Consider the following 23,173-nt stretch of genomic DNA (forward strand, 5'->3'; position numbering starts at 1 on the left):
ATCCGGGGAAAGAAGCCGTGACGGATTGTGTCACGTGATGGACCTCAAGAGCATAATAGCTACCTGATCATGGAATATATTTCTGCTCCACATTTTGAAAAAAAAAAAAAAGTAGTTCATTATTGATTTATATTTATTGACTGACATTCAACCTACAAGTGAAGGCTGGCAAAAGGGATTGAAATCGTGTAAAGCTAACAAACAGCTTTGAATTTCAAATGAGTGGAATGATTTTTGTTCGTCAGAGAAAACCTTTCAAGAGAGGAAATTGAAAAAAAAAAAGGATTAACCCGAAAACAAATAAAAAGTTTGTTTTGATTTCAATAGAAAAGCAAAGGAGAAAATGAAAGCACAATCAAGGTTGAAGGCGAAATCATTGAGATGTGGAGCTATCCATAGATAGTATCGAGCATCAAAGAAGATTGAAATCAAGCTAAGCAGATAAGAAAGCAAAAGCCGAAAGATTATAGGAAATTTTTTTTTCCATTTCACAAACCATCCCTCACTCTCCATTCTCCATTTCCCTTAAAGCACATGTTCCCCAATGCGCGGCGCGCCGCCTCTCCAGTCATTCCGCTCATAGTAGCGGAAGACAAGATCATACCCATCCAAATCATGCACGATGCGATCAACACGACGGTAGCCAGGGATCCGCTCCATCTTCTCATCGCGAACAGCCGCGTTTTGGTTGCGTTTCAGCTGCCGCTGATCGCCATGAGACTGGTAGCTTTCGCCATTTGCATTCCTGTTGGAAGCAGATACAGCACCATTGACATCGTTAGTATTATCGGTACTGTTATTGTTGGTAGCATTGGTATCAGGCCGCTTCTTAGCCTCAAACAGTGTCACGCTGAAACGACCCGGTTTGAAAATGTCTACGACATGCTCGACGATTTCGGAGGCTCCGCGCCCGCTTTGGAGTTGGGGAACGTTAGTTTCGAAGGAGGCGTAGGAGCAATGGGGTTCCGGGGTCACATGGACGGTGAAGTAATGGGAGCCGGAGATGGGCTTGGATGTTGCGTTCGTGTCGGAAGGGGGAGCCGGTACGACACCGTTTGCGGAGAATCCGCACGGCGTGAATAGATACGCATCAACGCGCGCACCAGGGTATTTGCTTGTTGGATAGATGTCGGAGAGACCGCATGATTCAGCAACGACGGTTCCAAGACCGTGGCCTTCTGTGGTGAGTTCGGGAGGCAAGGATTGTTGATCCATATCTGAGCCCAGGTCATCGCTTGAGTCGGAGGTGTTGCTGAATACATCCAGATGTTCATCATCCTGGTTGATGTTGTTTTTAGCTTGACGCTGGTATTTATACCGATGATGGCCTTCTGTTGCGACCGCACTCGCATGGTCGAGGTAGAATTGCTTAGCATTCTCCTCGTCCAGGTCAGTCATCAGTATTTCGAGAGTCTCGTCATCCTCCTCTTGTTCCTGAGTTGAATTCGCAGCAGAGGCGGCAATTGTCTTGGGATGCTCGGGGAAGTCAAGGACCTTCACAGCGGTATCATTGCTTGGCGTGGAAGGTGGGGTCAACACAGTATACGGCTCCGTCAGATAGAGGTACCAATGTTCTCCATTCATTTTGCCAATCATGTATGCGCTGCCTCCAAGGAATAGCTGGTCCATCGCCTTAACCTCATCGCGCCAGCTACGATGGGGACCGCGCTGGCGATCGGGGAACAAAAAGTTTTTTCTACTATAGAAGACGCGGTACGGAGCAGCCGCAGTCTTGATCCCAAGAGAAGCAGGGGCGGTGTTTTTGGGGAAACCAGCGTACAAGGCCGCAATCTCGAGGATGCGAGGCAATCCAGACAGTAGGGTAGTGGTTCCACAGGTTTTGAGAATGAGCTTGTGGGGGAATACAAACATGCTGGATTCGGAGAGCAGGTAAGCGTCGACATCGTCGGATTCGATGATTGACAAGACCTTGCAGCTGACAAGGTCAAGCATATCCTTCCATATCTCTACCGGAACGACTTTGAGGCCTTTTGGCTCCGTTGATCCGAGAAAGTCCCGAGGAGACGGACCAAACCACACCTCCAAAAGCTTTTCGGGCCCTATGACGATATATGAAGATCAGTAAATGAAGCGCATCAGGAAGGTTATGTATTATGAAGCTTCAGCAAGCTGGTGCAACGCACCTTCAAAGGCATTGCTCGAATCGAGATCCAAGGTAGCCTCATGATTAATTGTCAACGACGACGTCCCCATGAATGAGGATGGTGACGCCGTATAATTCTTCGGAATCTCAATGTTCACCATATCCGTAACCGTCAAAAGGGATTTTTAGTTCCAAATCCAACAAAGAGAACAAGGTAAGTAAAAGGGATATGAAATGAAGGTTCTTTGTTCCGTTTTTGTAGAAGACCCTGGACACGAGCGAAAACTTCTTTTATTTACTGAAGCACAATCTTCCACCCAGACGAACAATGCGGTGTCCGCCTGAGATAGAGGAAGGCCCGATTTGGCGATGGCAGATGAGAGCTAGCAGCCTACGCCAGCAAGGTGGTGAAGATCGATATGTGTAACAGTCCCTGCCCCAAGAGAGGCGTTATGGGGGTCTGGCGGAAAGAGGGATGAAGAAAGCTCTAGGATGGGGAATTGTGGCTAATCCGAAATATGAACCCCCGCACTGGCAAGATACCGATACCTGCAAAAGTATCGGGTCCAGCAGACGAGGAGATCTGCCTTTATAGAAAATGACAAGTTAAAGGGTTATGTTGGGTTTGCTATTTCCGGTGTCGGTTTGTGAATGGCTCGTTATCGAGGTCTTTTTTATATTCACGATGTTAGTTGATTTTGTTTGATCGAAGAGAAGAGGAGCAAAATGGGAATAAAGAATGAATTGGAAGGTCAGTTGAATTGGAACCACGATTCATTCCCAATTCCCAGACAAAATGGTAGGGGTATTGTGTAACATTGGCCAAGGTGGGCAAAGGGAATAAAGAGAGGGGCGAATATAGATATAACCTACTTTGCGGGCTTCGAGAGAAATCGTAGGAGATCCTTACGGCTCATGGAGAGAATTGTGGCGTTTCTCTTCAATGAGTCAAACGTGGCAGCTCATCTGCACGCCCAGATCATCGAACAGATGCTATATTGGTGGCTTTATCCCTCGCTGGGTAGATGAATTCGTCCTCTTTCACACGGACGAGGGGTGCTGAACGTAAATCACGTTATTTGAACAAACACTGCAAGAGCCGTGAGAAGTGTGTCAAATGAAGACAAACAGAACTGTGTAAAGCAAGGGAAATAAAACAAGATAGAAGTAATGGCAGATGTGTTTTGGATAGGGAATGCTGTAGGAGAGAGACGGTGTGTGTGTGTGTGTGTGTGTGTGTGTGTGTGCGTGTGTTTTTGCAGGTGGGTGTGCGTGTGTGTAAGAAAAGTTTAGAATGAGTTGAGAGAGATATTTCAACAATTGAGATGGCTACACACCTTGGAGATACAGAGCGACAGCAGCAAGTTCAATGAGAACTGGCTGAGAGATGGTCAGAATCAAAGAGAAGTTGGGTGAAGAAGAGGAAGAAATGTGGACAGAAGCACAACGCAACAGTGAGGTTGATGTAGAAGTGGGCTGGCTGGCTTGGGCGTTTGTCCGTTTTCCAAGTCACCGCGTCACACCAAGCCGCTTTGGGCAACCTCCCGCTTGACCAGTGTTGGGCTGCAGAGACTTGCGGGAGGCCTAGGGTTCGTCCGGGCCAGCTCGGAGCCAGATGATAAATCCGGAAGCTTGGAGGCCCTATACAGTTAATCGATGCCTGGGAATGAAGGGACAATCAATTCTACGTAGAACTATACGCAGCGAAGGTACGATTAACTACTCCTAGTATCTTCCATCTGTGTACAGATCTGTACGGAGTACGGAGTACAGATCTGTATATGATAGATCATAAAGAAGGGTTGTGGTTCGGACCATTGTTGTTCCGCAAAGATCACCCCACGCTATGGCTGGCCGCAATTTTTGGTGCTTCGCATCTTTGTTCTCCAGGGCAGAAATGAATTGAAGCAACGGACGGCATTCTGCGTAGATAACATACATTCATGCGTATCCATATATACTAGTATGATCTATTTATTTGAGATTACCCTCGTCGGCTCCGTCCCCTGTGAGGTGATGCAACTTGCAATTCCATCCAAATAACACTACTAGTAGTATGTTGCTACAACCTCTTCTCTGCTCAAAAATTGGATTGCCTAAAATTCCAAAGGGATTGACTTACATTTGCTGAAAAATGTATCTGTGAGCGCCCAGGCTGGCCAATCAATGCTTTCTTCTTTTCCATTGGGCAACGCAGCCAGCCAACCTGCCTCCTGCGGGATCTAGTTTTGCCCTGAGATTGACGCGCATGGGTGATGAGAGAGACTTGTTTCCCTCGTGTCAGTTATCCTTCATGTGGCGGTAGGGAAGAAGAAAGAGGAGGTTCTAAGGAGAAGAAGAAGGATAAAACAAGAGAAGAGAAGAAAAACCACAGGCCCGTACGTCCCAATATATTTTCGTTATATTGAGATTGGTGGGTGCTTTCAACTCTTGCTGCGATCTGCAGCAGTCGAGATGGCCTGGTTTTGTTTGTTTGCGAATCATCTGCGATTGACGATGTTAAAAGGCCTGTCATATCTAGACCTCTAGTGCCCCGGCGTAAGAAATATTGATAGATACATACATGCACAATCGTGCATTCAGGAAGCAGAAAAAAAAAAAAAAAAAAAGTAAAGCAAAGCAATAGATGGATGGTAGGAAAGTAATATGCTATCGGACCTCTCTTTAAGGGTATTCATCCCTCTGCTACCTAGTCCCAGTATGCCGTTTGATCAAATCTTGATCGAATCTCGTCATCAACCTTAATTATGACAATATCTAAAACTTATTCATTTCATTCCTTAAACTAACTATAAATACTGCTATTATTCAGTTTAATTAGCTAGAATATCTGTTAGAGATCAATTCAACTTGATATTTAGTGATAGTTATCGAGGAAATATTCGCATTATTATCAACTGGTTCTACGATTTCCTATAGCGATATCATTCTATCAGGATGGCAACCGAGATTGGCCCATCCAAATCAACGATTATCTTGGAATCTTCCAAGAACTGGTACCTTTGGTACTGATTGATACTATGCTTTCTTTACCTTACAACTCGATGTACCGGAGTTTATCGATGATGAAAAACCCCGATCGAATTGAGCACTTGTCGATGCCTTCTTCCCCGGATGTCCCTAACGAGCGCCACCCTAGGAGCGAAAGATTGGATTGGGAGATGCAGCAAGTACAATATAATAACGAGATAAACCAATATCAACGGAAGGTTGATGGCCGTTAGCAAGATACTGAGTGGGCGAAATCCTTCAAACGGTTATCTGCTAGTGAAATCCAGATAGCTACGAGAGGAAGCCGATGTTTTAACGTTAAGGGCCTGTTGAGCGCTCTTGAGATGCGATTATCCCCTAGAACGGCAGAGAACTAATATGAAGTTCCGATTGAAGTACGATAAGCCTTTGCAAGCGGCCCAAACAGAACCTAGAGAAGTGGTTAGATCACTGGGCATTGATTGGAGAAGATATTGAAGCATGAGATAGCAAGTAAAGGGAAGGATAACCTCAACCTAGCAAAGATGATCAGCGAATTCCGAGCTGAATATAAGAAGAACGGATTGTTAGATCCTGGACCAGCGATGTCCAATTTTGCTACCCTGAATGGCAGGCAAGCAGCACGGCAGGGGTCAAGAACCTGTATCTGTGGTTCTAATCATTCCTGTTGTTTATTACCTTGTTGCACACCTTCGTCCGGACGAAGGAAGGAGAATATGGATAAGAAGAGGGAATATTACCTCAAAATCACTAAATATCAAGTTGAATTGACATCTAATAGGTATTTTAGCTAATTACACTGAATAACAGTAGAATTTATGGTTAAGGAAAGAAATGAATAAGATTAAGACGAGATTTGATCAAGATTTAATCAAACGACATACTGGGGCTAGTATCCGCTAATTCGATATATATACAATGTACTGTACAAACACAAGATGAGAAGATAGGACAAATTAACTAGAAATAAAAACCTTTTTTGGAGGGAAAAAAAAGAGAGAAATGGAAAATCTATAGAAAGACTCCAGTCCCCGATACACCATGGAAAAACACCGTCAGCCTCGCGGGCGGCCCCCAAAAAAAAGCAAGATACAATAAGCAGGGGAATAAGGAGTTTCCCTCTCCAGAATGCCCAGGAACAATACATAAAGAGCAAGAAGCCGGGTGGGGGGGAATGACAGAATGACAACAACCAGAAATCCCCATCCATCTCACCGACTCCCAATTATCACATTCGCCAATCCCACCTGCCCACCCTCCAGTATCCTTCCAGCAATAACCTCCCCAACCTTCTCAACCAGCCTCCCCCTCACCTCTTCCTCCTCGCTCTTCTCCGAAACTCCATTTGTCACCATCTCCATCCCTGCATGCAGTTCACCATCGCCCAACGTCCCCAACACCGCCAATATAACCCCAATAACCTTCTCGGCCTCCAACCTCCTCACCGTTTCCTCCACCCCTGACCCGGCGCTGGCACCCGCACCCGCGCCAGCGCCAGCGCCAGCCCCTGTCGTCGTAGCAGTCGCATCCTTCAACACAATCTCATACGTCTTCAGATTCGGCACGATGAGTTCACGCACCACATCAACGCCGCCGATGGACTGCAGGCCGATGATGGCGCCGTAGTGCGTGCCCAGCGGCTTGCCCGGGTCCAGGAAGTCTCTCAGAAATGTGCGCGCGAGGCGGGGGCGGAGGGTGTGCGAGGAGTGCGAGTACTTGCGCGCTATCATGCTGATGAGGGAGGCTGCGAGGTCGCGGAGGGCGAAGTGTTCGAGGTGGTCGGCCGCGCCGGTGCTGGTACCCAGTTGGCGGCCGAGGAGGCAGGTGAGGACTGGGGGGATGAGGGAAGGGACCTAGATATATGTATATAAATACATACACAAATAAGTATTTTGTTGGGATTGCTCGCCCGGCGTTGGATCGTTAACTATGATTTGGAACTTACGTAAGGATCCACATAGAGCGTTTTATTCTGGATCAGCGCCTCGGTCATATGCATGACCTGCGTCAGCACGAATAGGTCCTTGAGGCTATGCGTGACTTTCTCGGAGATGAACTGGACGAAATACGGCACGAGCTGATGCAGGCCCGGGTCGTCTTTCAAACTTGAGAATGCAGAGAGCCGGTACTCATCGTTTAACTCGTCTAGGAACGCGGTGCACACTTTCTCGAAGTAGAGTTGCAGCTCTTTGGAGAGGATGTGTTTCACCAACGGCTTGACAGTGACGTTGTCGTTCCCGCTCATCGCTGCGAGATTGGCATTGGCATTGGGACCCTTGGACACCAATTCGAGATTCCGCGAATCCGCCCCCGCCGGGTTCTGTGGTATTGTAGGCTGCACTCCCTCGACGGCCAGCCAGTGCGCTAGAAGCAAGCGTATCAAATAGCAAAATGTCAATACCAATCCCCTTTCATTAAAAAAAAAAAAAAAAAAAAAAAAAAAACATAGATATATATAGATATATACACACCCGTAAACGTAATCTCCCTCGGCACCCTCGGCAACGGCGCATTAATCAACTTCTCAAAATCAACCTCGTCATCCTCCACATAGAAAAGCGGCTGTCCAGGGCCCAACGTCGCCTCGCCGAACCGCAACGGCCTCGTCGACTCGTAGCCATACAGCGGCTCCACATCCAACACGCGCAGCGCGTGCGAAACATCCTGCGTCGTCAGCAACGTGCGTTTGGCATGGCGCATGAATTTCAGCGCCTCCTCGAGGACCTGCGAAATGCGGTATTCGACATCGCGCGCGAGGTTGTCGACCACTTCGTCGCTGAGGGCGCCGATGCCGACTGATTCGGCGACGTCGCGGATGTTTTCTGGATTCCAGACGGACATTCTATATTATATATATGTGGCGTGTATTCGTCTTCTTTTGGACGGGTATTCTGTTACGATGTGTATGGGGGTAGCTAATGGGCGAATTTGTCTGGGCCGTCGGGGGGGGCCTGGTGGTTGGTTTCGAGGAGTGGGGATTTATTTTGATTCCCTGTCGCGACCGGAGTACGAAAATCGCCGTATCCACCTACGTATCTTAGGATAGTTTATGCCCCCTTCTGGAATCCGTAACTGAGTCGAGGATGCGACGGAGGACATGCGCTGGATGGACGTGAGAGAAGCGTAGCTTAGCGGTTGCACATCCTGGGATGGTAGCTCTTCACCAGCGAGTGAATTGAGTTTATTCCGTCCTGTGAACTAGGGCTTATCCACCCGCTGAGCAGTCCAGCGCCAGCCTATACCATGTGAATAGGCTGTATGCAAGCTTCGAGCACTCGTGGTGAGAAGGGATGAAGAAGATATTTATGGTCCTATCGTTGCTGGTAACCTAGGTAGGACGGAGAACGAAGCTTAGATTGCGCTTGTGGCGCAAATCACCCGCCGGATTGACCTTGCTTCATCTGCAATGCCTATCATGTATTTACAGCCCTTCACTAACAGTATTATAGCATAATAAATGAGTTGTATCAGAGCAGCATAGAAACTGAATTAACTTTTGAGTTGGAATAAAAACCCTGAAAAATACAAGTTTGATCAAGTAGACTAAAGAGGACAAGGAAAAGTTATTTTGAATGGTATCATGGAGGGCAGTAGTAAAGAAACAGGTGAGAGGGAACCTTCAAGATAAAAAACGGAAAGCAAATAAAAAGCCCGCAGAGCCCTCTCGTCCTACTCAGATTCAGAACAATCACGGAATGGACAACAGCAAGCACCTCGGTGTATCAAGAAACAGGCCATACGCTATCAAGTTACTTGAAAAAAAAAAAGAAAAGAAAAACAACCTCAGGCCAACTTCTTTTTTTTCGTCGAACAGTAAAAAGGCACCAGCTCTCCGCAAACATCGATACAAGGTCTTTTTCAGCAGTTGAAAAACAGCTCGTCAAACCCAACAAAACCAGAAGCTACGTATTATTATAGCTGTGGGTGAGCTTGAGCTGGTTAGGTTAGCGCAACAAAACAAACGGCGAGCTGGGAGCCATAGTAAGTACTCACACACGTTGCGACCAAGTAATGAAACAAAGTAAAATTACGAGAAAAAAAAAGTTCAACGTCACAAGGGGGATGAACAAGGTGAAGGAGATCTCCAAGATCATTTGGCCACTTCAGCAGGAGTTTCACTCGCTGAAGAGGCTGCAGGTTTCTCAGGTTCAGAAATTGCCGCAGGGGCATCGGCTGCGACTGGAGCTTCCGCTTGCTTGGCATCTTCAGCGGGAGTCTTAGCTACCTCTTTCGCAGAGCCATTGGTTTCGGTAGTAGGGGGGTTGGCCTGGGCTGGAGGAGCGGATTCCGGAGCAGGAGGTTCAGGGGTATCCTCCCTCAAGGTGACAGTTCGAGCACTTTCTGCCAGCTCATCCGCCTTGCCACCGTACGACTTGGGAAGCTCGTCAGCAAACGAAAATTCACGAGCAAGATTCACGCCATTGGTGATAGGGTGGAACTTCCGGATGGTGTTCTTGCTGAGGAACACCTTCAACGCGGTGAAGACCCAACCCATGAGAGCAGGAACATTGACGAAGAATTTTTCCTTCAGGAGCTCTGGATACGCGGTGCTAAAGACGTCGATGGTTTGTTTGGTGGCACTCTTAATCGTAGGGTTCAAACGAAGGAAGCTGACGTTCTGGTAGTCATGGACCTGGATCATCTGGTAAGGGTCCTCGCCAGAGTAATCGATCACGGATGTGGCTTCGCTAAGCTTCAAGTCTTTAACAGCCATCTCCATCAATGCAACTCTCCACTTGATAAATCTATATAGATAAAAAAAAAAACGAAGCGGGGCCAGTCAGTGATTCTGGTCAGTGCAGGGACGGAGCTGATAGAACCTACTCATCAACATCGCCAAAGGTACGATTGACATCTTTGACAGATCCGTAAATGTTCCAGGTGAAAACGACCTTTCCTTGATTCTGGTCTTTGTAATTCGCAACATAGCCGAGTCCCTGAAACTTGCTTGAGCTGTAAGTAGCCTGTTCAGCAAGGGCTAAGGGGTTCATTTTCTTGCGCCATTCCAGAGCCTTTCTGAGCTGCTCTTCTGCGAGTTTGACGTTACCCTCATTGGCACGGAGGAACTTGATCAACACATTGACGGTTGGCACGTCATCGGAATCCTTGAGGGTGACGCCCCACATCTCGTTGTGGTCAGCCTTCTTGAGGATAGAGGCAAGTTTTTCGAAAAATTCGCTGAGGGCGGGGTTCTTGGACAAGTACTCGGGCCGCGTATCGACAGGAGTTTCGTCAGGTTTGTTCTCGGATCCCGCCCCGTTCTTCTTTTGGCCGTCTTTCTGTGCTTCGATCGCATCCACATCGGGTGGCTGGGCGGAGGTAATTGGGTCCGCAGTTGGAGCTGTGGCAGCAGCTGGTGGCGCATCGGTACTGGGATTTTCCGTTTGTTTATTCTTTTCATCCTGAGGAGCCTTGGTGGTGCTGTTGTCGGTCGCCGACTGTTGTTTGTCCTGGGTGGTCTCGGGGGCCTTCTCAACAGCGGGGACATCAGCAGTGCCTGCAGCAGCAACGGCTGCTGCTGCTGCGGCCTGGGCAGGTTTCTCAGTTTCCGACATTGTTGCCAGAAGGAACGCAACTAAGCTATATATACTCGTATGGGTGAGTATTACGAGATCCTGGTGAGGAAAAGTTAATTCAACGGGTCACAACGGCGAAGGCACACAGCAATCAGCGAAGACGGTAGGATTGCTGGGGAGCTTACCTACCAGAGAAAAGCTATGCACTTGTGAAAAGACTCAATCGCAGCCTGCGATAAGGGAGAGAGCAGAGACAGCAGAGAGCAGACGGCAGAGAGACAGAGCAGAGGGAGCAGGAAAAGGGGTGGGAAGAGGTGGGAATTGCCAAGAGGAAAGGGATGAGAATCGACCACCGAGCCGCCAGGAGCTGGGCTGGGCCGGGTTGAGTTTGAGCTTGTGAAGGTGGAAATGAAACACGACGGCGGGAAGTGTGAGTTTCAGCCTTTTGGCAGTTTTGGCAGTTTTGGCGGCTGCCCAAAGTGCCCCCAGCGCCTGCCTAGTTCGGCAGGGGGGCCTTCCCCGAAACACTGCCCCTATCCCAATGTGCACTAGCGTAAACAAACTGCCGAACCGGGAACTACCCGCGCGCTTACGAGAAACAGCCGCCCACGCTTCCAAGGTTCGCTTGTGCTCCTAGAAACAAGTGCCAATATACAGTATAATTTGCTCTTCTACGCTCCAAATCTATGCATCCATGGAGAGAACAGATTGGCGGGGAAATTGCTGTCTCTGTCCAATTGTCATTGGAAGCTTCTGGCCAGGAGATGATATCCTTTACGACCTTGGATACTAACCAGTGCTAGTGCTGGTATGCATGCATCAGAACTGCTTCAAATAACACAGGAGAATGAATATGTCCCACTTCTTGTATTTCACAGCATTCCCAGCTGCCTTTTCCTTTCCAACTCCTGTCTGGCCAATGAGTGAATTTGAATTGTTTTGATATTGGCTCCACGCGTGGTTCTGACGTTCCACTAGCATCAGCTCCATATTGTTTGACGTCTTGCCAGTCTGCTTCCAAGGTTGCTGCTATCTTTCTCCCTGTTTGGCGCGGTGCATGCTCTCTTGCAGTGTGCGGCTCTTTCTCTCTTTCCCCTTCTGGCCTCCGCAGCGAACTCCGCCTTATCAGTCTCAGCCAAACCACCCTGTATGCATTGTCATTCGCATCATCGCCATAATCATCATCACGCCCATACGCATCTGGCTTTCTTTTGAAGGAAGGCAAAAAAGCAAAAGACATCTCGTCTCTGGCTATCTATCTACTGACTAACTGACGTGCCTCTCGTTTGTGATGGTTCTTTCACCTCACCCTCGTTGCCTTTTTCCAGTCATCGAACACCACGTACCACCCAGGATCGGCCACGGTTTCTTCAAAGCAGGCGCTGATGTACGAAATACCGAGCATTCGAGAACTCTGTCGTTTTGCGCTGAGAACTCTCTATCTCTTCTTGCATTCTATAAGACCGTATGGGCCTTGATACTAAAGCAGTTTGCCAACACTGACCATGTCTACTTTGGTGTGGTAGACACCAGCCATACCACTCGGGGCATGCCCTCTGCTCCGGGAGGCGAGGCTCAGGAGCAAGAGCACTCAAAAACCCAGTCATGGTGTCATGTCCATCTTTCTTCAACAGATACTCTTCTTGAAATTTTGGAACAGCTAGAATCAGAGCCGCGACGGGGATACCCTGCGGAAGGGCTGGGGGGATCATCTTTGTGTTTCAACACAGAAATACATCTGCTGGAAGGAGATGTCTCGGATTATACAGGCGGAAACGACATATATCCGGTAACATGGATTTTGTTTCATATAGCTAGCGGATTTCTTCTTGCTAACCGGTCAAATGGCTTCTAGTGCCCTGGGATGGTCGATATCCAGCTATGCATCTCCCCAGATCAATTCGTTTGTAGGTGTCGGGCTTCGTCGATGACGGGGACAGCCGCCCAAAGCTTATGTGAAACATTCAGAAAGACTGTTGCAAGTGTCTTGGCCAACCCACGACAAACCGTTCCAGGCTTGGACATGCTCTGTAGTTATGACAGATCCAGAATCGAGCGTTGGAATAAAATTGATCCGTGGAATCAAACCGTAAAAGGATGCATTCATGACCTGATACAGATACAGGTCTCGTGTCAGCCAGAGAGCCTTGCTGCTGATGGTTGGGATGGACCCATGACATTCCGCGAGCTGTGGGATCGATCTTCACGATTATCCTACTACTTCCACGATCTTGGAGTCAAACAAGGGATAATGGTACTGTTCAGCATGGGCCTATCCAAATGGGCAATTGTTGCCATGCTGGCTATTCTTCGCACCGGCGCTGTCTGTGTTCCGATCGACTTGCTGGACCCAACGCCTTATATTCGGGTTATAGAGGCAAAACTCGTTTTTGCTGACCAGTCGCAAGTGGAGCAGCTCCTTGGCAAAGTCGAGTATATACTTACAGACTTACAGGGTTTCGTGGACCTGCTCGGCCCAACGCCTGACATTTACGAACCACAAGTGTCCCCTCAAGACCCGGCCTTTGTCATGTTTACATCTGGCATCACTTCCACACCAAAGCCTGTAATCCTAGGCCATGAAGCCATATGTACCAACATTCTCCACCTTGCAGAAACCCTGGAAATTAACGACAAATCGCGGATTTTTCAATGTTCATCGCTTACATCCAATGTAAGTATCTTTGACATTTTCGGCACAATCGTCAAAGGCGGATGCGTATGTTATGCCACAGAACATGATAGGGACACAGATCTACCACGCGCGATCTCCGCTACCCGAGCCACACACGTCCTCCTTACCCCTGCCCTCTTACGTGAACTGACTCCAGATACCGTCCGTAGCCTGGAAGTTATATCTGTCATCAGCGACGGCCTCGCGATAAGCGATTTGCTGAGGTGGCAGGACCACGTCAGTTTAGTCCATCTCTACGGCAACACGGAATGCACCATCTGCTGCACAGCGACAGACACGCGCCACCAGGAACGATTAAAATACCACGGTCGGCTCAACATCGGCCGCCCGATAGGTTGCAGAACATGGATCGCCGAGCCGAGCAATGTTCATCACAATCTTGTCCCAATTGGCGGAGTTGGCGAGCTGCTGATTGAGGGCACGATCCTAGCTCACGGCTACTACGTATCAGAAGCGGCAGAAGAGGGAGGAGGCAATGGAGGAAATGAAAATATGATGACGCAGCCATTTATCGTTGATCCTGAATGGCTTTCGAAATTTCCGAATATAGCGCCCCCTGGGAGGAAGGTTCGGATGTACAGAACGGGGGACCTGGTGCGGTATGAATCCGATGGGTCCATTAAGTTTATGCGGCGGATGGAGATGTAATGTGATATAATGTCTTGGAGGGCCAAGGAGTGGAGAAAGATTTTTTTTTCTTCGTTTTGTTTTTGTTTTTGTTGTTGCCTTTGTTTTGTTTCTCGATGGAACCGGATCCATTTACTTAATCAAGAAGAAATGAATGTGAATTACGAGGGGTAGACGGGTATTATGAGGGAGTAGAAGGAGGTTAAAAGGGAGCCCTGGAGCATCTTGACAGAAGAGGTGGAAGGGTTTTGGATAATGGGCAGACACTCTTATGACGTATCAGAACGAACCATGTTATTTATTTTAGCGGCCTACTTACGCTGTACTTGCGCGCCATCCCAATAGCATACGGTATTTAATGGTTCCTTGCTATACGAGCAGATGTACAGTACAGTGCAGTACAATAGTGGATGGCTGGATCTGGATAGGTCTTGGGACGTGACGGTCTACATTTCGAATGCCCAAAGCAAGCCAAGCCAGAGCCCCTTAGTTACGTCTTGTCTTCTATTGTTACATGTATCTTCTTCTTCTTCTTCTTCTTCTTCTTTAATTCCCCAAGCCCAAAATATGGGAGACACCATCGCCATCACCAGAACGATCAGAGTAACACAGGCGCAAGCCGGTTTTGCCATGATGGCATTTTTTACTCTAGCGTAGAGAAATCGGGATCAAAGGAGTGGGGAAAGGACGGGGATGGGCCGGTATACCATACCATACCATACCAACTTAGGAGGGGGTAGATACAGATACAGATACAGATACATATATATATATATATATATATATATATATTGTTTGGTCAAAAAACCTACTGCGTATATATTATCTCGAGCTATGGGCGAGAAAGGTACACATCATATGCACAGGGCAGATAAATGTTGAGGGGAGGGATGAAAGCGGAAAAGAAGAGAGAAAAAAAAAAGAAAAGAAAGAGAGAGGAAGAGAAAGAGAAAGATGAACACGCACAGGAAGAGAGAGCGGAGTCGTTTTTTTCTTTTTCCATTCGAATTCAAACCACAAAAAAAAAAAAAAAGAATCTTCAAGATTTCATCTCTCATGGTTTTGTCCAGCTCCCTTATTGCTTTGCGTGAAATGGGCAAAAATTGGAATAAGAATGTGAAAAGGGGTTAGAAATAAGGCCTGGGACGGGGTTGTAGGCAGAAAGATGTCGTTACATTCTGGCTGGCTTATCAATGGAGCAACCGGGTAGTGGACTAGAGGGCACACGCGGGGGCAAGAAAGAGGAGAGGAAAGGAAGGGAACAAAAAAAAAAAAAAAAAAAAAAAAAGAAGATAGAACGAAGTCGCAGGGAGTAAGTAATAATTGAAATTATTATCAGATAGTTGTTCTCAAAATCAACGCGGCATATTTGGTTTAAAATAATAACATCCAGTTGAAGAGATAAGTAGCGCAGGATGTAGAGTCGGTTTGGGTACGACGATTCGGTAAAGATGACGTCGGCGATTAGAGGGGGGGAAACGAGTACAAGAATGAGGGTTTATTGCCGGAAAATATAAAGAAGCAGGAGCAAAAAAACAAAGAAAATTTCACCGCTGGGACTGAGTGCTTGTGAAATCATTCGGAATCTTTGGCATGGGCGGGGGTTGTTCATTGCTTTCATCATCGTCATCATCTCCTGCAAGAGCGTCGATGTCTTCGGGATGTCTGGGATATAGTCAGTAAAAACTAAAAAAAGTCAAACATGCTCGATCCACCCTCCAGCTCAATAAATGTTCGCGCCCGAAAGGGGAAGTTAAATGTCAAAACGTACCCAAGTAGCCCCTTTACCATACTCATCTCATAGTGCTTCCTCCGCTTCTCCTCGAAATCACGATGCTTTTCGCCGGCTTCCGGACTATGATGATCTGCAGCACGGTCGTCCGCGCTCCCATCCTCCCCTACAACAACATGCTTCCCCGGCCGTCCTGAACTCCCATCACTCATGCGACGATTATCTCGTGTAATTCTACCGGACCCACTCGGGGGCCCTTCCACCCACCCAGACTCCTCCAGCTCCCCCAGCTCTAAGCCGGGGATGTCATCGTCACGAACACCGTGCTTGCGCGTTCTATACATATCCAGCTCATCGACGGCTAGGTCGTCGGTGTCGATACCCATTTCCATGTCGGTATCATCCTCATCGTCATCTGGGTTATAGTGGGGGGCATAAGGTGTCTTTGGCTCGTCGATCTTCATGGTTGAAGTTCGCTCTTGTTCGGTGAGGTAGAGGTTTACCTCGTCCCATTTTAGACGGGGGGAGTTTTCACCATCACCACCATCCGTGTGGATTCCGCCGTTAGGGCGTGAGGCGGACGATTGGCGGCGGGATATTGAAGATCGGGGGTTGGTGGTGGGGCGGCCCGCATTTTGTAATGTGTTTTGAAGCGTGAGCTCTTTGGTGTCGATGGGAGGCTGGGGGCTTATAGTACTGCCCGAGATAGTTGGGGATGTCTGAGGCGGGGTGCCTTGGGAACATGGCCTGTTTTTGAGGATGCCTTGGATTATGGCAAGTCAATATCTCTTGGACCCTTACTATAACGAAAGGGGAATTGGCGAGGACACAAGGTGCTACTTATCTGTAAAAGGGCCTCCTCACCTTTTGGCTGCTTCTGCATCCCATCAATGCTTGGCAGGTTGGTATGAGATTGATCTCGCATGATCGTACCTATGCGAAGGGGTATTAGCAATGATTCTCGAGAAAGAATGCTCTGGTTGCCTTTGCTGCAGACATAGCAAGGGATAATAGTATCCTGTCCCTTCTTAAATTGCAGCTGAAAAGAGGAGGGGTAGGAGGGGAGACGGAGGAGCCAAAGACCCACTGGTTCAGTTTTAGGTATAGAGATGATCAAGAAATTCTAAGTCTGAAGGAAGACCGATACCGATGGATGGCAAAGCTGTAGTTGTTTCTATCTCCGAGAGAAGACGTAGGAAGACGTAGGTCTTAACTAGCGGACGTCGCCGGATGAAAGGCAGGGCAGCTTTTCTTTGGTTGCGCGAGTGAGAGAGGCGCGAGCCCAGCGTGAAGAGCAGGAGGGAGAGCGGGGAAAAGGGAGCAAGGATACACAACCTCCCTACGACAGGAGTGTGCTATCCCCCAAGAGGATAAAAAGCGACCTGGCCGATGGTTTTGTTGTCGCAACCAGACAATTTACATATACAAGCGGGACGAGGAAGAGAATGTGGAGGTTCAAAGCCGGCTGCAATGACGTAGCTGGTTAGCCAAGCGCTTTCTTATATAAGCGCAACAAGCGCAACAGCTTCTATCAGCTTCCTCTTCTTGTAAAACATACATTTTTACATCTTAACCAGTATCTAGATTCTTCAATATAACAGATAGATTTAGAAGTTCAAGGTCGGTTGTATCAAGAATGTTATATTTCAACAATATCTACAGGCGTTAAAACAATACTTCAAGCAAAATGGAAGAGCAAAAAGAGCAGATCAAATAAGAGATGTGTAGAAGTTATAAAGGCAAACAAACAGACAACACAACACAGTGACCAGCAAATAAACTACCCATCAGTCAATACGACGAATAAGCGGAAAAAAATAAATTTCAAAATATGAAAAGGCACAGTATTCAAGGAAAATGACAAAGATAGCCTCCCCCAGTTATATATAGTTCCACTTTAGATTTTCCTTCATAAGCCAGAAAAGTGAATGTTTTTTCTTGTAAAAAAAGATAAAGAGAGACACACATGACATGGGATGAAAAAAAAAAAAAATAAATAAAAAAATGCACCATGGGTTGTGTTAAAAACACATTGTTTTTGTCAAAAAAAGAAAAAGACGGCAAATATCCACCCATGATATTTAACTCAAATATAATGAATGAGAGAAAGAAATGATAAAGACAGCAAATAGAGTAAAACAGGAGAATAAAACAGAAGGAAATAATAATAAAAAAGGGGGGCCAAACACCGACAGTAACCGTTATTTCCATCGGATGAAAACAAAGAGAGCTAGAAATAAATGTACTCAAATGTACTGTACGAAAAGTTTGAAATATATATCTAGATCGATTGATCGGTCTCCCCGACACCTAGGGGAGGGGCAAAAGAGAGAAATGTGAAAACATTGGGTGAAGTAAAACACATGCAAGAAAAACCCATGATGAATGAAGGAAATCCCGTGGGAAAACGTTGGAAAACGAAAGGACAAACAAAAAAGTAAGTAACAAGAAATGGCAAGCTGGTATAGAACAGGGGAAGTCTCAAACCCACGCACCCAGGAAGAACACAACAAAATAAAATAAAATAAAATAAAAATGAAATGAAAAAGAAAACAAATGAAAAACCATGCATACAACAATCCCGTTGGTTTGCCTTGTCGAGGCGCTCACGCAATCAAATCAAACTCCTCCCGCTCCCTCAACCGGTTCCTCGCCAACTCATCCCCCCCAGCCGCCGAGAGCTGCATCCAGTGCAGCGCCAAACACATACTCTGCGGATCCGACTTCGAATCACCATCGCGACGATACATCATCTCTGCCTTGAAGGTGTTGCGCGGCATGGTCAGCGGCAGCGTCACCCGCGGCAGAATCTCTGGGTGCGTCAGGTATAGAATGGCGAGTTCGCGCTGGGCGACAGGGTTTCCTTCCCGCGCCGTGTGTATCCACATCCATTTGGCATCCTCGAGGCCGTTGAACCGGCAGAGGTCCGCGGCCGCGGCCGTGGTGGGCTGATGGCTGTGGTTGTTTAGTGTGTTATGGCGCTGATGCCGTTTGCTGAGTTCGTGCGAGACGATGTTATCTGCAATTTCAACCATGCTGTTGCAAACGTCGTCTTTCAAGGCGAATGCAGCTAGGCCAAATTGGAGAAATGCGGTTCCGCTATGGGTCTTGTTTAGGATTTCTGAGGGGATAAACGCTGAGATGAATTGGAGGTCGCGGAATAGGGTCTTTGGTTGGATGGTTTGGATCAAGTCGCGCATCGCGAGGATTATCTCCGTCTCAGATGGTGGGAAAGTGGAATATGAGGCTACCGATCCCCATACAGGTGAACATGCGGTTTGGTTTCGGTTCGGACTTTGGTAGTTAGCTGATTGTGGTTGTGGTAGTTTCGACCCTTCAGATAAGCTATTGCGTTGGAATCGTCCGCTATCTGATTGAGGAAATGGCGGTTCGGCGAAAGCACCGAGCCCTTCGTTAGCTTGACTATCATTCCTAGAGCTCAGCGATGAGATCACCAGTGACCTTAAATCCTGCAGTGCTTTGAGCTTGGTATAGGGATTGGATTGTCGCGAGAATCTCTCCATTAACTGGCGAAAGGCAGTGTCATACGCAAAATGGAACGAATCAGGTGTTTCCTGAAGAGGGGATGACTGAGTAGGGGTTGGTGTACGTAGGTCCTGTTCCGCTGGCTTGTGAACACTAAGCAAAATAGCATCCGCGGACCTGCTTCTCCTGAGTTTATGAGACATGGGGACCCCATTCTCGTCATCACTAGAAGCACATTCCGCTAAAAATCTTTCCAGCCTCGCACGTCTCTCCATCTGCCTTTGGATCCGTGGCTGATTCAAATAAATCGAAAACCAGGCATCGGTTTCGCTACCACAGCTCCAAACAGGAGAGCCAAGATCGCTCAGCAACAAGCTCGTTAGGGTTTGCCTAAGTTCGTCCAAAAACGCAACTTTGCCCTGAGCATTCCGCTCAGGTCTCCTCGATGTCAAGACATCACTAAACATCGAAGGGGGTCGAGAGTGGAGGCTCGAAGCGCTCGTTGTGGACTGCGCTTGTGTGTGCATTGGAGACCAGAACGTGGAGTCACTGGCGGATGTCGATATAGCTCTACCAGGTGAGTCACCGATAGAGGATGTATCGCCGCAAGTTGCATCCCTGCTCGATCTCCATCTTTCTGATGCAAGGCTTTGGAACGACGATTTGCGCACTATTGATGGCGCTTCGTTTAAAGAACGGAAATTATGGTCAAACGTCCTAAGACCCACACCCACACTAGATGGCGCCTGGTACAACGACTCTTCACTCGCAATGCTTGACGGTCGAAGACTCGACGACGCGCCAAGCCCAGTGACAGGTCGCCCGCCAGATGCATCGTAGATGGTGCGTTCCTTTTGATAGAGCTCACTAGACCACAAAACGGGAGTTTCGTACATTGTCTCCCCAACCAGTTTCCCAACCGCCGCCTTTATCTCCAAGCAAAACCGGTGAATTCGCTCCTCTCCCTTGCAGAAGTTATCAATGCCAGAACGCTGCAGCCACTTGCTAGTCATGTCAACTTGTTCATCGGACAATTTAGATCGGCCACCTTGGCTTACAGGCGCTTTCATCGCATTCATAGTTTGGATTTCTGGCTTTTGAAGGAATGATGCACCAAGTGTTCTTGAGCCATAGCGAGGTTTGGGTTCAGGAATCGGCGATATCGATGCGGGCCCAGCCATCGTTTGTAACGCGAGAGCAACACTTCTTGCTTCTTCATACCTCAGTGAGTTTTTGACATCGTTCATATACCACATCTTATTCCTCAGCTTCGCTAAACTCGTCATCATCTCTACTGTCAGAGATCGAAGTCGTGTCATTGCTCGCTTAAGATCCATTATCCTACTCTCACACTGCTCAATGATGGCAGTAGACGTCTCGATTGATTTCCTCGACGATGAAAACAGGGGCATCAAAAGCTTCGAGTGATCGCCGGTGACCCAAAAATTTGGGTAAACCTTTTGAAGAAGTCGGGATGCATTCCACCAGTAGTGGGCGCCAACGAAGTCAGCCTGGGATTGACAATAGTTCATGGCACTAGCAAATTTCTGCTTAAGGGAGGGTTCACTTGTTCCGGGAGTAGCAGAAGTGATCGGGTCATAGTGGCAAAAGTCCTCCAAATGATCGAAATCGTCTATCAGCTTGACGATGGCACTTTGTAACATCTCCCGATCGTCGTCTACCAGTGATGACGCAGGACGGCTATCTGGGTCATCGTTGGAGAATGACCCTCCAGACTCCAACTCCTGATCAAGAGAAGGCATCAATGCAACGGTTCTCCCGTCATTTGAAACAGAGATCAATGCCCAGTCCTCGCTCGATGGGCGACCCATTGTGGGGCGATCCTCCGACTCGTTGATCTCAGATAGCTCATACCGAATGCGATCTGCATTTCTGGCGAGGGAGTTTTGTGGAGATACCGGGCTTACTGGCTTAGTGCCCGGCACTGCGTACGACCTGGTTGCATCCTGGAAACTCATTTCAGTGGTGAACACGGTCTTTGCGGTGGATGAGCGAGAAGAAAAAGTATCAATCCTTCCCTGGAAAAGATTTGGTTCAAAACATCGGCCCGGGGCATCATTTTGTGGAAAGAAAGAATTATTAGGAGAAGACAGAACGGAGTGATTGTGATGATTGAATGAGTTTGAAGAGTTGAAAAAGGTAGGGGGCGCCTTAGGAAAAAGAACATCCAAAATAGTCATGATATCCGTTGGAGACAAAAGTAGGAACCGTTCGGGTAAGTTTTGTTTCGTAGCTGGGTGCGCAACGGGCGGGTTGATGGTAACCTGGGACGATGAAATCGGATTACAAAGGTGGGAAAGCATATTGTCAATATGGATTCTGATTTTTGCGTCAAAGTATGAAAATTGGGGCCTATAATAACGTTAATATGTGGATAATTGTTTTAGGGATTGAGCATGCTAGGGAGACAGGCGGGAACTTACAGGGTGTGTAACTCTCGAGATACTTGTGACTGAGCTCGGAGTGAAATTTGACCAAGCAGCCTCTCTCGTGCATCCTTAGAAATATGGAAATCGAGTAACAAACCAATAGACTAAGCCGGGAAACGTAAGCTGGAAATGCACACCTCAAAAGAGCGATATCGAAAAATATAAAATTATGGAGCAACAGTAGGATGGGAAATAAGGGGTATAAACGAACCTCCGGGAATAAAAGCGCATTATGCATGAATTTACAAAAGAACCACTGGAAAATTATATACTCCACAGCTCGTTTTCGGCTCTCAGTCATTCCAAGCTTAGAAAGAACAGCATTCCCGAACTCCAAAGCACCACGTGGAAAACCTCCATCCGAGTCATCTAGGACTTCAAATAGGTCCCGAACGGCAGATTGGAAAAACTCCTCGGCAACACTAGTTCGCAGAGGATCAGGGAGTTCGCCATCGTGGCCAAGTCGACGTGGGGTTTCTGGGTGTTGCAGGAGGAAAGCACCTTTCTGGAGAACATCCATCAAATAGATCTCAAATTTGGGTTTAGCCTTCCATTCGGTGGAGGTAGACCAGGCGGACAGAAGGTGGCCAACTAAAGAATAATGACTGCTTCCACCATAGGATACCAATTTTGCACAGGTGGAAGACCACACATCCAAACGTAACTGGGCCTCGCGGGAGTCGGTGCTCCCAGAAGAAGCAAAAACATTAAAAATCAAAGCAGAGAGAGGATCGGTCCTCTCGAAACCCAAAACATGCTCTTTGAAAGCAGTGGCATGTGCAGTAGTACGCTTGGAGAATAGCGGCTGCGTTGTTCTTCCGCGAGACGCGAGAGGGAAAACGGAATCACTGACTTCAAGCGTGTGGACAGAGGGGACGAGCGCAGAGAGCTGAGAAGGAAGTAAGTTACCAATGCGCTCAAAAAGGAATTGAGGATCCGTGCGGACCAGACTCAAAATTTCCAGTAGACATTCCCTGGAGGTTGGAGTAAGTTGGTGCACAAAACTATAGGGGCGGCGGATTTCCGAATCAGAAGCGGAAGTACCAGAGAATCCGAGGAGAGAATCGTGTCCCAGGACTGAAGGATTTTTGATACCATGCGTGGAGGGCTCACATGCCTCACGGACATCATGGATGTTATTATAAATCGAAATAAAACTAGCCTTATCGCCCAGCTTAAAACTTTCAACTAACCCTTTTTGAGAGATTGCTCCAAGCCTGAGCAACCGAGTAGAAAGACAAATGGAGACGCGAAAATGACGTAGCCGTTGCAAGAGGCTGCGCTTCTGGGCTTCCTGATGTTGTTTAAGATGGAACTGGGCAGCAAATTGTGAAAACGGGATTCCAGCAACTGGCTCAGGCGCCGTCACTGGCTTCTTTGCAATTTCCAGGATGTCCTGGGGTATATGAGGTTGAGCCTCCTGAATAGCCGATGAGGGAGAAGCTTTGGGATTTGGCAGTTGGGCACCAAGCTTAGGCGGAAACCCATGATTTTTGGGCGGCAGGTGACCTGTGGAATGAGAGCTGGGGGAACCTTTGCCTTGGGGAATAGACACTACTGAAGACATGGCAG

At 47.7% G+C, this 23,173-nt stretch overlaps 7 protein-coding genes across 7 annotated transcripts; 1 reads left to right on the plus strand and 6 right to left on the minus strand.

Moving 5' to 3' along the window:
• Positions 1–112: 112 nt before the first annotated feature.
• HCBG_06529 (S-adenosylmethionine decarboxylase proenzyme) lies at positions 113–2,775 on the minus strand (the record flags this gene model as incomplete). Its single annotated transcript, XM_045433578.1, has 2 exons — positions 113–2,060; positions 2,145–2,775. The coding sequence occupies 2 exons, from the start codon at positions 2,263–2,265 to the stop codon at positions 526–528; spliced, it is 1,656 nt and encodes a 551-aa protein (XP_045285891.1).
• HCBG_06530 (uncharacterized protein) lies at positions 2,555–3,021 on the minus strand (the record flags this gene model as incomplete). The annotated part of the gene is made up of 2 exons (XM_045433579.1): positions 2,555–2,687; positions 2,978–3,021. The coding sequence occupies 2 exons, from the start codon at positions 3,019–3,021 to the stop codon at positions 2,555–2,557; spliced, it is 177 nt and encodes a 58-aa protein (XP_045285892.1).
• A 2,602-nt stretch (positions 3,022–5,623) lies between these two features.
• On the minus strand, positions 5,624–7,936 carry HCBG_06531 (transcription initiation factor TFIID complex 60 kDa subunit; the record flags this gene model as incomplete). The annotated part of the gene is made up of 5 exons (XM_045433580.1): positions 5,624–5,638; positions 5,836–5,869; positions 6,311–6,948; positions 7,041–7,459; positions 7,567–7,936. 5 exons carry the CDS (start codon positions 7,934–7,936, stop codon positions 5,624–5,626), a joined length of 1,476 nt encoding a protein of 491 aa, XP_045285893.1.
• A 618-nt stretch (positions 7,937–8,554) lies between these two features.
• On the minus strand, positions 8,555–10,862 carry HCBG_06532 (CRAL/TRIO domain-containing protein; the record flags this gene model as incomplete). Its single annotated transcript, XM_045433581.1, has 4 exons — positions 8,555–9,013; positions 9,089–9,840; positions 9,920–10,710; positions 10,797–10,862. 2 exons carry the CDS (start codon positions 10,648–10,650, stop codon positions 9,186–9,188), a joined length of 1,386 nt encoding a protein of 461 aa, XP_045285894.1.
• Positions 10,863–12,160: 1,298 nt separating this feature from the next.
• HCBG_06533 (uncharacterized protein) lies at positions 12,161–13,954 on the plus strand (the record flags this gene model as incomplete). Its single annotated transcript, XM_045433582.1, has 2 exons — positions 12,161–12,400; positions 12,467–13,954. 2 exons carry the CDS (start codon positions 12,161–12,163, stop codon positions 13,952–13,954), a joined length of 1,728 nt encoding a protein of 575 aa, XP_045285895.1.
• Positions 13,955–15,480: 1,526 nt separating this feature from the next.
• HCBG_06534 (uncharacterized protein) lies at positions 15,481–16,590 on the minus strand (the record flags this gene model as incomplete). The annotated part of the gene is made up of 3 exons (XM_045433583.1): positions 15,481–15,598; positions 15,705–16,428; positions 16,530–16,590. 3 exons carry the CDS (start codon positions 16,588–16,590, stop codon positions 15,481–15,483), a joined length of 903 nt encoding a protein of 300 aa, XP_045285896.1.
• A 1,681-nt stretch (positions 16,591–18,271) lies between these two features.
• Positions 18,272–23,168, minus strand: HCBG_06535 (uncharacterized protein; the record flags this gene model as incomplete). The annotated part of the gene is made up of 3 exons (XM_045433584.1): positions 18,272–21,524; positions 21,596–21,705; positions 21,813–23,168. 3 exons carry the CDS (start codon positions 23,166–23,168, stop codon positions 18,272–18,274), a joined length of 4,719 nt encoding a protein of 1,572 aa, XP_045285897.1.
• Between the last annotated feature and the right edge of the window lie 5 nt (positions 23,169–23,173).

This window comes from Histoplasma capsulatum, assembly GCF_000150115.1.
Source record: "Histoplasma capsulatum G186AR genomic scaffold supercont2.9, whole genome shotgun sequence".
NCBI lineage: Eukaryota > Fungi > Ascomycota > Eurotiomycetes > Onygenales > Ajellomycetaceae > Histoplasma > Histoplasma capsulatum.